General features: G+C 36.2%; 1 protein-coding gene across 1 annotated transcript in view; it reads right to left on the reverse strand.

Moving 5' to 3' along the window:
* Nucleotides 1–13,797, reverse strand: part of LOC106140903 (uncharacterized) — a 37,113-nt gene extending 23,316 nt beyond the window's left edge. Inside the window, exons 1-4 of the mRNA XM_060951699.1 lie at nucleotides 13,612–13,797; nucleotides 2,938–3,086; nucleotides 1,623–1,781; nucleotides 901–1,029 (exon numbers count right to left, since the gene is read on the reverse strand). Coding sequence (XP_060807682.1) covers nucleotides 901–1,029; nucleotides 1,623–1,781; nucleotides 2,938–3,086; nucleotides 13,612–13,638 — 464 coding nt within the window. The 5' untranslated portion in view covers nucleotides 13,639–13,797. The remainder of the gene's footprint in view (nucleotides 1–900; nucleotides 1,030–1,622; nucleotides 1,782–2,937; nucleotides 3,087–13,611) is intronic.
* Between the last annotated feature and the right edge of the window lie 3,101 nt (nucleotides 13,798–16,898).

The raw sequence follows: 16,898 nt of genomic DNA on the forward strand, positions 1-16,898 counted from the left end.
TATTATTTCTATTTATGTTAGAATACAATTTTATAATTGGTAATAAAATAACATAGCAATTTGTCGCTTTTTTACTTTGTTTGAGTCATTTATTTGACGTCAATCAATGTTATGAAACCGAAAGATGTAACAATTATTTTATAAGTGATTTTGCAATGCCCCTTAGTAATAATGAATTAAATATAAATAATAAGGTGACCGATTAAAATTCTAATTCAACATAATTTGAATTTTAACCGGTCACCTTACCGGTGTTTGCGCCAATTAGTTATCTGTGCGCAATTTCCATCATGAAAAAAAAAAGAGGAACACATCTCCCCGCCTTTTTTGAACGCGGACCGAATACACATCTTTTTATCGAGTCTCGAGCTTTACTTTGTCAAAAATGATAAATCAGGGCTGGTTGTCCACATGAGCGCGTGGTAATCACTGGTACTACTACTCACAGTACTACTTATCGGTTAATATCTAAATGTGTAATACCTAACACCTAAAATGCCAAGGGAGGGGCCAAGTTACCTGTAGCACAGGTCCACCTGGACCTTTTTCAGGAACTTAGCTCTTCGCAGGACTTCAATGTCATTTAAAGATTAAACACATTATTGTTAACTTGTTAATAAGAACATTTTTGTGAAGAGCAAATAAACGTTATCATCCTACTACTATTATAAAGGCGAAAGTTTGTATGGATGTTTGTTACTCTTTCACGCTAAAACTACTCAACCGATTACGATGAAATTTGATATGTAAGTAGCTGAAGATCCAGAATAACGTATAGGCTACTTTTTATTCCGGTGTTCCCGCGGGATTGATTCGACGCGGACGAAGTCGCGGGCGGCCTCTAGTATTATTATAATAATCAAACTAATGTAGGTACATAAATTCGAAAATAATACTCACTGGTTGGAGTGTAGGTCGTGCGTCTCCCTGGCTGGAGGCAGGGCAGCCACGCGCGGCAGCGTGTCGTCGGCGCGCAGCACGGGCAGCGTGCGCGACAGGAAGCGCAGCGTCTGGTTGCGGATCACCTCGCTGGCGCACACACACACACATACAGTTGGTCACGGCAGATAGACACAGCAGTCTTCAAAAGACTTAACGTTATTACGAGTAACTAAACATTTGTGTTTTTTTAATCTTACTCTTAAATTGATTTTTATCTGTTTGCTATTTTCTGAAGGTTGAGTTGGTAGAGAATGATATATTTATTAGCATTATTCATTAATATTTATATGATCACGACTATATTCCTTGAAAGGTAGACAGAGCCAGCAGTCTTGAAAGACTAAAACGTTCATCTGTTTGGCTAAATGATAAAATTGAGATTAAAATAGTAACAGGTTTCTTGGCCATCGCCTAAAAAAATCTCGTTTTTCCCTTGATAAACTTTATCTATCTGCACGGGAAGAAAAGAAGCTGGAACACACTATGTTTTCATAGTAACAAAAGTTCTTTTTCCTTCCAGACTTGGCTTGCACCTGCACTAGATGAATGTGCGCCTGATTCTGTTAGTCGCCTTTAACGGCATCCGTGGGAAATAAATGGAGTGGTCATTTCTGAAATTTCGGCAACCACACGAAACAAATATAATCCTGAATCAAGAAATAAACTTAAAAAATACTCACAATGGATAGGGTTCCCCGTTAGGGTTCTGCCCCATAGGGTTCCTCGGTATGGTCCCCCGGTTGAGGTCCCCACACAGGTTGTGCGCGCTCACCCTTGGCCGTTTTTCACCCACCTCGGGGCAGTCGGTCGCCACTTGCCGATAGGGAGGCGGGCGGACCCTAAAAATAAGTTAATACGTGTGATGTTTTATCTATTACTCCATTATTATGACGAAGTTTAAAGCATTTTTAGTAATGACAGTTTTTCTTTTATACATGGAAGCACTAGCACCTAACTAACTAACTGAAAATCAGCGTATTGCTCTATTAACAATATATTTTTTGAGTTATGACCTTTTTGTATTGCTGCAACTCATACCCTTATTAATTTGAATTTCATATGTACATTGTAAATTGTGTGAAGCAAATCAAATAAATGAAAAATCTATCCAACTGTCGTTTAAATAAATTTATAGTACATAGATAGGTACTTCCGAATTGACAATTCACGCTAAAGTTTGCAAAAAAATGTAAGAATTAAATGTATGATGTGAAGAAATTCATGAAAGAATGAGTGAATATAATAGAAAAATACTGGGCTAGGACATCATATGGGCCCGCCGGTAAACATGCACGGGTAATGACGTTATTAGCCTATAACGTTATTAGCCCTATTCCGTTTAGTTCGTTATTACGTTTATATTTATACAGCTACTAATATACGATAAGAATTTTTAAGAAACCCGAGGGAGCAGCTATAGTTACTGCTAAAAACATACTTTATCCTCATTATCTCGCTAAGTTTAAATCAATATTATTACTTTATCTTTGTTCTTATGCCTTTAGAAATAATACACAATTAGTGTTTCACTGCCAAACGTTTATTTCCTCTATAGAGGATGCACTTTAGTGCAGCGGTGAAAGTGTGGTCTATTAAAAATAACATGGTGATCGGCTTCTCTTGCATACAAAAAGAGCTTACTTCAACTGATTTTAAACTTTCGCGTTGCATTAAAGGTACTTTTTATAAATACTACAAGATCTTCCGCCAGACTTTGTGTTATGCCTGGGGAACCCCGGCTCCATCGGTGTTAAATCGTAGTCTACAATCTATCTGAGTAGAGTAGGTATATAATGTACAAAAATATACGCAATTAAATTTCAAGATTGGTTTAAAAGATAACCCATGAAGAGGTTACAAATAAACAAATAAACTTACTTTCGCATTTATAATATTAGTTGGAATTAGGATTTGATATATAATAAATAAATAAAATAAATAAATATATACGGGACACATTAGGATTTGATATAATCGGAGAATCTCAATATTTACCTGGGTGGTGTAGCGTTGGGAGACTCCACAAAAGCGTAGTATCCTTCAGGTGGTTCGTCGCTCGTGACGTCATCTTCAGCTCTGGCCTCGGGGGCTTCGGGCGTCGGTGTGGTCTCCTGAACTGCCTGGGAGGTCAGGGTCACGAGCGCCTGCAAGTAAGGAAGAAGGGGTTTAATATTTTTACATACATACATATAGTCACGTCTATATCCTTTACGGGGTAGACAGAGCCAATAGTCCCGAAAAGACTGAATGGCCACGGTCAGCTGCTCGGCTTAATGATGGAATTGAGATCCAAATAGTGACAGGTTGCTAGCCCATCGCCTAAAAAAAAAACACAATTATGTAAGCCTATCCCTTAGTCGTCTTTTACGACATCCATGGGAAAGAAATGGAGTGGTCCTATTCTTTTTTGTATTGGTGCCGGGAACCACACGGCACTTTAATATTTTTATGACCTGAAATACCTGCTATGTACCTACCCGCGCGAACTTCTCGTAGATAGTAAGGGAGGGAAAAACGTGATATGATGATGATGCAAATGCATTTGGTGTAATATGCCGGGCCCACGAAAAGATTAGGAAAATGTGTGTCATAATCGATTCTAATTGGGATAAATTTCCAACGCGACCGAAACCGCCGGCAGAGCTAGTATAACTACCTAGTTATTGAAACTCCTCATTTCCGCACAGTCCCACTTATCGTCCTACATCTGTCCTGCAGTGGGCTACTTGCATATCAAATGCTGTCTCTGCTGGAATACGTGGGCATTTATCTAATACTAGCTTTCCTCGTTACATAGTTGCATATATACATATAATCACGTCTTTATCCGTTGCGGGGTAGACAGAGCCAATAGTCTTGAAAAGACTGATAGGCCGTGTTCAGGTGTATGGCTTTATAATGATACAGATATTCATGTAGTGACAGGTTGCTAGCCCGTCGCCTAAAAGAAGAATCCCAAGTTTAAGAGACTATCCCTTAGTCGCCTTTTACGACATCCATGAGAAAGAGACGGAGTGATCATATTCTTTTTCGATTAGTGCCGGGAATTATATAGTGGCACTAGTTTTTTATAGAGTTACTGTAAAATAGAGGCGGCTACGTTAGAGGTACATAGGTACTCGTAGAATGAAACTTATTTTGTATTTACATATTTAATTTGCACTTCATTGCACCCAAAACATCAATATACAATGCCATAACTTTATTGTATACTAGACGGGAGTCGCTTCATGTAGCTTCATTCCTGATTGACCTAATCCTGGAATCATGAGGTCAAGGGCGAATGCCGAGGTCCTCTCCAGAGTGGAAGAAGAAGTGTTTAGGCCCAATGATGCCCAAAGACAAGAATGCATGCTTTTGTCAAAATATTAAAAACAAAATGTCACTGTCATTTTTTCATTGTAAAAAATTTAATTTTGACTTTTGGCGGCTTCACCGGCGTTACGCGCTCTTTCTAAAACTTTTGTTACATTATTTATCTAAATACACAAAATTTCAAGAAAATTGAGTGTGTCAAGCGAAGACAAGAAGTATCAATTAGATATTAATCACCTTTCGTCAAAATTAGTAAGGTTTTATCACTATTATTTTATAAGCTCTTTAATATGCAAATTCCCAAGGTCGCGAGGTAATCGTCCCTATAGTGGCGCATGCGCAAGTTCCACCGTTACGACCCGCATTCCGCGCGGTGTGACACTGACCTTACGGTATAGTATGTTATAACCGTTCTGCTAAACAAGTTATCGTAGCAGACCGGGCATTCCTATATTGAAAAATAAATCTATACATATAATCACTTCTGTATCCCTTACGGGGTAGACATAGACAACAGTATTTAAAACTGAAGCTAATCTAAAGCGCAATGATGAAATTGAGATTGAAATATCGTCGACTAAAGTAAAACCCATGCTTATTGCTGTTTACATACATACATGGCCACGTTCAGCTATTTGGCTTAATGATAGAATTTATTGCTGTTTCCCTTTCCTAAATACTATGTAAATAAAAATTGGAATCAAATACAAATTCAACATTTTTATTAATTATTATGAGACATTTCAAATTGGTTTCACAACATTCAAATAAATATCTACTTATTTTACTGCCGCTTCCAAAGCGTCAGTGCAGAAGAAGCGGTGACAAACTGCACTGCAGCATTTTCTTCAATAACTTCAACTTCGCAATTATCCAAACTTAGAATAGGAATGTGGACGAGAGAATACATTGTTATGATTAATTGATTGTTACGGAATTTACACAGTCACTTACGCCTATCTCACTAGTCCCACTAAATTGTACCATGGTAGTACAAGTGACACCTACAATGGGATTAGTGAGTTCGATTGCGTCAAGAACGTTGAAACCCAATATATAAAACTACTTTCAGATTCTTAGATTTAAAGATTTTGATTGTGGTTTGCACAGTTGCAATACACTTAAGTAGTTTATTTAACCGTTCGAATACCCAGCACTTAAGAATAAGACCATTCCATCTCTTTCTATGTATAGTTGGATACACTAAAGACGCCCCTTTCCCACAATACTAATTATGGCTTCACTAATACGTCATTACTGAAATATGGTGTCACAGTATGTGAACGAGGTCAGAGGGGTAACGGAAATACAGGCTGCTTTCTAACCTTTGCCTATGTTGTTTTAGGTATTTCTAGAAGTTTCGTTAGGATATCCAGAGAAATAGGGAGTATGTTTGATTTGAACGTATATACATATTATCACGGCTATATTTCTCGCGGGGTAGACAGTGCTATATTCGGGAGCCATGGAACTGAGTTTGAAACAGGTACTGCCCAATTGCTAGCCCATACCCTACTACCTACATACAAGAAAAGTATGACATAATAGCGCAATTGGTGAAAGTTTTAAGTAAATCAGTTCAGTACTTTCGGAGATAAGCGTGATCATACATACAGATAGACAGGCAAAAAAAATTTGATTTCTTTTATTCATTCTAAGTAGGCATCCCTCTATCTATTTCAGGCAAAAATACTAAATGTACAGACAAAATATTTTTAATTTTTTATTATATGTATAGATAGATTGGCATTTTTCTCATTATCTGAATCGCAATCCGGCGACTTAGCCTAAGAGCCTCTAAGTTTTATAAACATGACCACTTGAATGTCTTTATTCCATCATCCAACTTTTATTAAGTTTCCAAACCAGAGCGTTGTCACGTAAAATTGCTTCATGCTACATAGTAATTTCTGTGTCACCACAGTTACATAGACTTAATGGTCTCATATTTTCCGACATGACCGTATTAAACATGATAACATCTTAGTTTTTGGTTTTAAAACTGCGGGGTAGACAGACGAAAACAGTTTTAAAAACAATGAAAGTCCGCTGGATGACCTACTTAGATATAATTTAAATCTATCTATACTTTTATTTTAAAGAGTTATAGTTTGTACTTACATTGTATGTTTATTTGTAAGGGTTAATCTTTGTAAATACTGAACCTAAAGGTACAATATTTGCCAGTGTGACAGACCATGTTCGTACCACGGCCGAAGCCGTAGCGGGCCGCTAGTATAGCTTTAAAATTAGTAGGTAACCTCATAAATTTTATACGGATAATCACAGTCATTATAAAAAAAATATGACCACTTAAAGATGACACCAGTAATTCCGCGACCCAATTACACGCAATTTTGATGGCAGGTTGCAAACTCTGTTGCCATTTCGAAAATTACATATAATCATACTAATTCCTACAATACAAAACACGTCAAAGTTTTTGTCAAGAAAGCTTTAAGCTCCTTAATATGAGTACAGTAATACTCACTTTCTTTTATAAAAGCAATGTATTAGATACCTACATGGATGGACTGGTATTCTTATTTTCTATATTAGTTGATGCTCACGATTCGCTCGCGTAGCTTTTGTTAAGATGTCATTTCTATAGATTTTGATTGAATTTGCCAGTAGTTCCAGTAGGTAGTAAGTAACGTGTACAAACAAACAGACAAAAGAAAAATTTTTTTTTTAAATTATAAGTAAACTACTCATATTACCGTTTAAAAAAAAATTAAACAACCGCTGAGACAATTAACCTGAGCAATTAAATAATTTATCTTTTCCTTATTGTTATGTGCCATATTTTAAGCAATAAATATCAAACATTCAGCTATCTTTTATGTGAATGTTAAATAGGGAAATGTAACCTCAGTATTCTGGATTCCGTTCGTGCCACGAGAGCTCGCTTCTTAGAAAGAACAACTGGACAACACAGTCATTTGTTTAACAGGAATTTCTCCAGTGTGTATTATCATCATAAAGAAGTATGAAACTAGTCTCAGACCGTCGTTTAAGAAGAACTAGAAGAACCTAAGAAAAAATAAATGACATGGTTTTTCATCATAAAGCATTCATCAGACAAAGAATCATAGACTCACTCACTTTTCGGTCGACGAATCGTTCAAAGATGAAAATTTCTGTCACAGATTAATCACACGATGTCGAAAAAATTTTTCGTTGAACCGTTCGTAGGTAAAACGGCCGTCGGAGAAAAGATTAAGACTTTATAAAGGCTAAATTTTTATTGGTAGAGAAAACTAATAGGTACGATACACAATTTGTGATCAGCGATCAGGTCTTAGTCTTTTTTTAGGCGAGGAAAGAATGATCGGTCTTAGTTGACTAAGACCATACTAAAACAATATTAATTTTGGGCAAAGGTTATGCGTGAGGAGCTGATGATTCCAATTATTTAATGGAAAAAAACAATGCGTTGAGATATATTATAAATTAAATAAAACGTACGAACCTAATAACGAAAAATACACGCCAATTCAAACAAACAACTGTTATTATCAATTACCACCATTTACATTCAATTTTCCTCTTTAACAAGATCACACGTCCAACAACCTTATCACCTTAACGTCACACAAATAAGGTGTAATATTTAAGGCGTTTCGTATCAATTACTGATGTATGAAGAGCAAGACCGTTATGATGACAAACAGAGCGAGACAAACAACCACGCGTGAAGTACCGGTGTCTGATTGTACGACGTTTACCCCGACATGTGAATTATTCTCTACTAGATATAAGCCTCTCCCTTGGTCGCTTTTTACGACATTCTTCGACTAATAAACTTGAGGTTTAACTTGTAGGTGATGGGCTAGCAACCTGTCACTATTTGAATCTCAATTCCATCATTAAGCCATACAGCTGAACGTGTGTGAGGGATATAAGAGAGTCCCCGAAACCGCCAAACTTGCATGAGTTATGAATGTAGACGAAGCGATAGAAGTGGCAGGTATCGTGGACAAGAATCTTGAAAGTAAAAACGTTATTTACTTTTATAGGTGGCGCTAAATACGCGCGGGCGAAGCTGCCGGGTAAAATCAAGAAGTAGTCGTAATAAACGACAAAGGTCACATTCACGAGAACTCGCCACTTCTACTGTCTTATATTATTCTAAATACTATGTTTCCATCCGACTAACATTGCACGTTTTACATAAAGTTCATGATAGCCAGATAGAGCAACGGTACTTGTAAACAAACCAGTTCCTAAGTAGACTGGATCAGCTGGTTTATAAATACGGTGCCTGAAGTTTATTTTTGATGCAAGTATTCTTGTTGAAATGATGACCTTGACACATTCAGGTGAAAAATATCACCAAAATTATTTTTTGTTACCAAAACGAAGGTTAAGCTTTTGGGACGCTTGTGTGTTTGTCCACAGAATACATGCCTATTTTGTCGAGCTCTTTCTCCTTAATGAGGGAATCTCAAATAAAAGTAAAGACAAATATTGAATTAATCTAATTTTAGAAATGAAATGAATATTATTTTCTCTTACTCTTACATAACGCCGCTTCTAACAATACCTTTCATCATTTGTATGATATATTTTTTTCAAATTATTCAATCTACGCGGGTCTACGCGGCAACGACTTCCTAATGTCTATAATTTTCTTTTCGAAATCCTAACCTCAATGAGGCACTAACATTGACCTCATTCAGCCGTAGGCTTATCAGTTATTGACTTCCATGAACAATGTTCTTCACAAGCACCTATAAAGAAAAGTTATACGATTCATACTTACATACATATGGTCACGTCTATATCCCTTGCAGGGACAGAGCCAACAGTCTTGAAAAGACTGAATGGCCACATTCAGCTATTTGGCTTAATGATAGAATTGAGATTCAAATAGCGACAGGTTGCTAGCCCATCGCCTAAAAAAGAATCCCAAGCCTATCCCTTAGTCGCCTTTTACGACATCCATGGGAAAGAGGTGGAGTGGTCCTATTATTTTTGTAATGGTGCCGGGAACCACACGGCACATCATACGATCCTATATCTGTATTTTGATCTCGCGTGCTGACGTCATTTGTCCCGTTAGCGACCTTCACCCAGTTACCGGCGCTTGGGGGTCCCTCACCTCTCTGGGACGCCTGACCGCTGACCCAAAGCTAGTAAGGTAAGAGACTTGATGTAGTAATTACGATCATAATATTAAAATGCAATGGAACCTTTGAGGATTTGTCTTAGTATTGATTTGATTTTTGTGCATTAGACCAACCAGAGCCCTCTCTTTTCTAAAGTATTTTGACACATTTTTATACAATTTTGATGTCTTACGAACTTGAAAAAAATAATGGTTTAAAGTACATCCGCAGGTTCGATCGCGTGAAATAAAAAATCCCACAAATTTCAGTTCCCCCAGAATATGCGAAAAACACACTTATGTCATTTCTTCATCTTCATTCATCACAAACATACATAAATGAAGACTGACGTAGGCACTTTACGTAAAATATTTTGTAGCCCAATTCTAATTAAAGACATCGATTCGCTCCGCATTCGGTCAAAAACCGCGTATAAGCCTGAAGCTATTCTCCTCGGTTTCGGTATTCGGTCGGCCTATGAACTTTTCGTCGACAGAAAAGTGTCTATTGTCGACAAATAGTTCGAAATAAAAAATGACGGCTGAACGCCTGTTAACTATGTCGTGAAACTCTAAACGTCGGAAAACTGTCCCTTACGGGGTAGGCAGAGCAGAGCAAAGACTGAAAGGCCACGTTCAGCTGTGATGGAATGAATAAATGAAATTGGGTTTAGAAAATCAGTTTAAAACTCGAAGAATTGTCACATTCTCGGCACAAACATCCTCGTTGTTTGCGTAGGATCAAAACAAAAGTCGTGAAAGTGTAACGGGTCGCGGTGACCCCCTTCCCCGGTATGGCGACATAGCTATACTATACCACACAGGTGATTAACTAACTCCACGAAAACAAAGAATTAATTGACCACTCTGGCAAAATTTCAATAATTTTTTAATCCATACTTCTATTCTATTAAGGTTTGTAACTTTAAGTGTTTGTTTTTAATAGTTAATTCTCGAAAATACTGATTCGATCATGAAAATTCTTTCACCGTTAAAAAGGTACATTATCTGTGGGTGTATTGGCTATGTATGTAGGTACCAAGGGCGAAGCCGTGTCGAGTAATGAATAAAACGCTTCTATGCTGGTCTTTTAGCGAAAAAAATATGGTCTGCCAGGTGCGAGAGGTGGTTCAAATTCAAAATTTTTATTTTTAAAAGGTATAGGATACTATCATATCTCTTAATAATTGACAAATCTTTTGGTTTCACAACATTCGTTGACGTCAAATAAATTACTTAAAACTAAGTTTACTGCCGCTTCAAAGGCGTCAATGCAGAAGAATCGGTAACAATCTAAAGGAAGGTTCCATATTATACAAAGTACTTTGTGTATAAGGCTTCTGAGCTGGGCTAGCAACCTGTCACTGTATGAATCTTAACTACATCAATAAGCTTTTTTTATGAAGCGAAAGAAGTAAGCAGAGATCGTGGCAAATGGAAAGATGTAATCTACGTAAACCCCCGGAAAAGAGAATGTACTCGTATGAAAACAAAACAAAAATAAGTAGTGTAAGGCCGAACACACACTTGCCCTGTTCTAGTTATAAACAAGCTCTCGCATAAATGTTAATTACAGCTTTATTAATAACCATAATTACTTCAAGTTTCTCCAAAGCCCTTAGATAGCAATTATATGTTCGCTTTCCAGTTATTAGTTATCGGTGCAATTCAATTTGTTGGGTTATATTTCAATGTAATAACACCGTAGACATATGATCTGTGTTAGACACAAATCATATGTCTACGGTGTTATAAAGTTCTAAAAGTAATTTCTTACTAGGTATTTGTTTGTTTTTTTTTCACCTAAAAATACAAGTGTTTGGCAAATAAAGCAAATCTATAGTTTTTTTCCGGGATGAAAGGAACCCTATGTCCTTCACTACATACATACATATGGTCACGTCTATATCCCTTGCGGGGTAGACAGAGCCAATAGTCTTGAAAAGGCTGAATGGCCACGTTCAGCTATTTGGCTTAATGATAAAATTAAGATTCAAATAGTGACAGGTTGCTAGTCCATCGCCTAAAAAAGACTCCCAAGTTTGTAAGCCTATTCCTTAGTCGCCTTTTACAACACTACATCCTAATTATAGATACGCGAAATTTCAAGAATTTTGTTGGTTCAGAAGATAACGCGTGAATCAGTAACAAACAAACATACTTTTTAAGCATTTATAAGTTGGGATAGCGATCAAAACAATGGTGTCAGAATTAGCATAGGCGCTGAGCGTTTACCTAAATCGAAGCCCACTCATGCAATATTCATGTAATGGTAACGGAACTGATGAACGGTATCGTACCTATACGTCACATTCCAGCCGCCTAGTGTAGCACAGGCCTTATTTTGTATATTAAACTCCTTTGGGAGGCACCCATAGGAAGGAAACATAAATATATTATAATCACATCTTTATCCCAGACATAGCCAAAAGTCTCAAAAAGATAGAAAGCCCATTTTCACATGAAGGAATTGAGATTCCAATTGAATTCAATAGATTTAATATTTTTAACCTATCCCTTAGTCGCTTTTCACGACATAGGAAAAGACATTGAGAGGTTCTATTTTATAATGCCGGGAGCCACATAGCACAATACACCACTAACACTACACCTATAACATATAACGATGGAAGGTGAAGACGAGTATTTTGATCAAATCGGGGAAACTCAGGTTTAAATTAACTACGTTAACCTAAGAGCTTGCATTAAAAGATTGACGGATTCGGTATAAAATGAAAGATTAGGAGTAGACAGAGACCACGCAAGTGTAAGTATGTAGTCACTGCCTACTCCTTCAGTAAAGAAGCATGGTAATAATTACCGCGAAAATGATAAAAACAATCACAGACAAAATGCGATAAAAATATATTTTTGTGGATTCGTAGTTCCAAAATTGATAGGTGATAGAGTTGGCGAAACCACTTTAACACACTTCTTTTTCAACAAGGGTAAAAAGACACAAACGATCTTGTTAGAAAATGATCACTGAAGCATTCACTGAGAAAGAAACTAGATCGTTTTGGCCCAAACATTACGCATAGCTTTCTACCATTCAACTATTTTACTTTCGTCAATTTCCGTTTTCTCCTAAGTAATTTACCTTTAGGTCTATGGGTTTACACTCAAGTTAAAGGTATGCACTCTGTAATGTAATATTCTTTTTTTAAACTGTGCTTGTCGAAGCCGGCGAAATCTGTTAAAAAATTGCATCATTCAATTGTTTCATCTAGATCACCTGTCCGAATATAAAGCGAAATAGCGTTAGCTTGCTACATGTAGGTATGCTACTTCTTCTAGACTTCAAAGTGCAAACTTTGAATGCGCTAGACGTAGACACTATAAGAAATGTCTCATGTAATTAGGTACCTACACATTTTATCGTATTTTGAAAAAACATACACATAGGTACAATCACGTCCATTTTGATAATAAACGAATTTTATTAGGTACTATTACTGTAAGGATTGAGGTGAGCGACATTTAGGTATCAGGACGTTTTGGGCAAAGGTCAAGACAATGGTACCTGAAACCGACGAACTTGTATGAAGAGAGTTATAAAAATGGATGAAGCGAAAGAGGTATGCAGCGAACATGGCACTGAAAACGTTGTATTTGATAATATAAATATTTTGTGAAATAATCGCTGGTAAATAGGTATAATTTGATTTAAGTGACGTGACGTCAATCTATTATATTCTATATCGTCGTAATAGAGTCGTACAAGTAGTCAATAGTCTCGAAAAGTCTGAAAGGCCACGTTCAGCCAGATAGCTAAATGATGGAATTGATATTCAGACAGTGACAGGTTGCTTTGTTAGCATATAGCTTAAAAGAAACATTTTTTTAGTCTATCCCACCATATTCTCGGGATGATACGCAGATGGCACATAGGTACTATGATTCGCTTATTTAGACCAGCATGTGGTTAAATGTTTAGCTTGTCAGTTGTCTCTCTAGATATCTCGACTAAGTAAAATAAAATCTCTTTGATGCAGACTATAATGTTTGTATTCTGTACGTCTGCCGCAGCCATCGCATGCATTGTAGCGTTTGGAACAAATAGTAGGTACTTAGGTACAGAACTCTTTGTGACCACATCCGACACGTACTTGGCCAGTTTTTAATTTATATAAGCCATACCACGTTTCGAGCATTGTCATGCGTAATAACTAAGACTGTCTCAGAAAATATAGAGAATATTCCTACCAAATTATCAAATAAAAAATAATAAACCATGTACTCACCAAACATAATATTAATAACCGCGTCATTTTCTCGTCTTCAACACACAATTTCAGCAACAAACACAATCACCTTTGCATTTAAAATTATAAAAAAATACAATCCAATTTCTTTTCGATAATTTCAACTTTCAAACGCGGCGCACTTTTTGCCGCTCTGTCAAATAACTTTTTAAATTTTTACTTCTTTACGTGACGTGCGTTCGGAAGTGCGATGAGGACTGCCGTAGCGGGACCACGGTGAAAGAACGGGATGTTGGACCGAGAGAGGATACTTAAAGAGCTAAACATTTCTTTTAGATATCCAAAATAATTTTTTTTCGAATTTAAAATTTAAGTTTCATGAATAAGAAACTTTTTTCTTCAAGGTAATTTCCGCAACGTACTGTAAACGTAGGCTTCATTTCCTACATGCATTTCTGTATTATTATCTGACTTCAATAATAGAGCAAAATTTTCTTATCTAAGCGCTTCATGCAGAGAATGATAAAATATTAAGAGAATTAATTCAAATAAAAAAATATATTCATCATTATGGGACATTCCAATATTACTTAATAATTGTCATATCGTTTGGTCTCACACGTCAGTGCAGAAGAAGCGGTAAAAAATGTCACTGCAGCATTTTCTTCAATAACGTCAACTTCATTATCGCTTATCAAATTAAAATTTATAGCTTAAGAAATTTTGACGGTAACCTTTGTCCTAAAGTAAAGCTTTTGGTCTTAAAAACTGCCTGATTAATTATAAGTGCATTTATCCTTAAATCATATCATTTGCAATCTACAGGAAAAGATGGATCATAATATAGAAACAACACATCAAAAGGTGTACTAATTTATATTTTTCTAAGTATAATTCGCACTATAGAAAATATATTACACTGAATCCGTAATCAATATATATAGAGCCCTTTGTGTTGTGTATGGATCCCCGTACCCCACATCCCCTGGAATTAAATCAACGTCAAAAAAAACGATAATTATGTTACACTAACAGACACACCAAAATCATCGACAATCACACTAACATCTCTCTATGTGAGTCTTCTATCCATGTTCCAATTTGTGTCAGAAATATGTAGGTCCATGCAGCCCCACACTTGTTTCACGCTGAATCTAGTTAGTTCAAAGTTATTATAATATAGTTGTATTTTTTAATAAAATATGTCTATGGATAGGTGCCATACTTTACGTTTTTGGCATAATTATTACATATCAATATATATATATAATAATTTAGATTTTAGGTAAAGAGGAGAGTGGGCGTCATTGAGTAGAGAGTACAACTTCATTTTATTGGTGAAAAAATTTTGACGAATTCTGCTTTCACCTACGTATATCCCTTCTTTGCATGATGATGGAAATTTCAATCATAACATTTAGTGAAGAAAAAAAGGTACCTACTCAAAAACTGTAAACTTTAAATTTGTTGTTGCTGGCAACTTTATAAATGACTATTGCGTACAATAAAACCCTAGTACCAGTCTACTAGAAGAAGAATTACAATAATAAAAAAGAAAGGTCACTTCGGTGTAAATTTTCCAAATGTAAAGGCTATTCCACAATTTCGTGTAATCAATGTGGAGTTAATTTGTGCTTGAATAAAAATAATAATTGTTTTCAAAATTATCATTTAGAATAAAGGAGAATGAGTAAACAATATCTTTTGACTTATTTAGTACTGAGCTATATAATGTAACAATGCATAATGATGTAAATTTTCATCACTGTTTTTCAAATAATTCAAATTCTTATTTATACTAGGTTTTTTTTAAATATTTTTCTTTTAATCTAGAGCATTGATTTATTTTAAAAAAATAGGAAAAATCATGCAATGGAGGGATATACTATATTAAGTTCTAGTTACAAAGTCTCCTTCCATAATTGGTAGCATATTACTACTTAAAAATAAACATTTGCGGTTTTAAATATAAAAGGCGCTTAGAAATAATTCACTTACAATAACTCCTGTAAAGATGTCATTATTCGCTTATCTGTCGGACAGATTTACATACATATATAAAATCACGCCTTTTTCCCAGAGGGGTAGACAGAGACTACATCGCTTATTTTCTTTCGATCTGTAGCGAGAGCGATGATTCGGCTCGACCGCCACCAAAGGGAAGATCTTCCGCCGGGCTAGGTGTTATGCCTGGGGAACCGCGGCTCCAACGGTGTTGTGTCGGAGGTTGTATATAAATCCGTGAAATCTCTGAAATCGCGATTTAGATTCTTCGCTGCTATTGGTTGAGCGCATCAATTTCTTCGCGATGATTGACAGTTGTTGTGAGATTGGATGTTGTGACGAGTGGCGTAGAGATGTCGCCACAGATCCTTTGCCAGGACGTCCTTAATTGGATCAAGATACGTTCGTCTATTTGCTAAGTCTAGTTGTTATATATTTGCTAAGTCAACCTGCTTTCATTCATCAAACCATCTAAACATAGGTACCCTTTTCTATTCCTCTTACTACATCTTCTTTCACATCACGACATTCCCCTATTACGTTGGTTCTTTTCCGGTCACGCAATTTCACACCGACCATAGTCCTTAAAGCTCTACATTTAGATTTACAGTGGTCGTATATTAGGGAAACACACGATCATCTACGGCCTACAGCTTCTTATACCAAAGCCAATACAGAGACACCTTAGCTAAAGTTGTATACAAAGAAACTTGACCCATTAATTTTTAGTTTATATCAAGTTCATTGTTTCTCTACAGATGACTGTTCCTTGCGTCAGAAGGTATGAATCCATATACCTATGCCCTTAAATCACAATAGAAATGCACAGGTAGGTACTGTACCTACCATTGTTCTTGAAATTATCGAAAAGATATGTCGCAGTCATGCACGTTGTTTTATGCGCGGTCAAAAAAACATTTAAACACAACGGTGTCTGATGGTGGTGAATGTGATGATTATTACGTTTCTAACGACAGATTTATCAGTACTTAAGCACCGCCTTTGTAGTCTTATAGAACATTCATAGCTAATTAATTCGTCAAATGTGTGAAGTTTCAACCTTAATGAAAACATTTGAGTAATGTGAATTTTCCAAGTTCAATGCTTATCTAACTGAGGTAGGTAATGCATGAGTCAGCGAACAAAATAAAACTGCATAAAGTAAACCTTATGCGAATAACATAAGATACGGAATTAAACGAAATTTAAAACTAACCATTGACACTTTAAAGCGCAGTCATTCAAAATTCAACCCTACTTAAATAGTTTAAGAATAAATTTAGCGAAAACAAGTGAAATTTGATAAAGTTGACTAGAAATAG

The sequence above is a fragment of the Amyelois transitella genome, chromosome 26, assembly GCF_032362555.1.
Source record: "Amyelois transitella isolate CPQ chromosome 26, ilAmyTran1.1, whole genome shotgun sequence".
NCBI lineage: Eukaryota > Metazoa > Arthropoda > Insecta > Lepidoptera > Pyralidae > Amyelois > Amyelois transitella.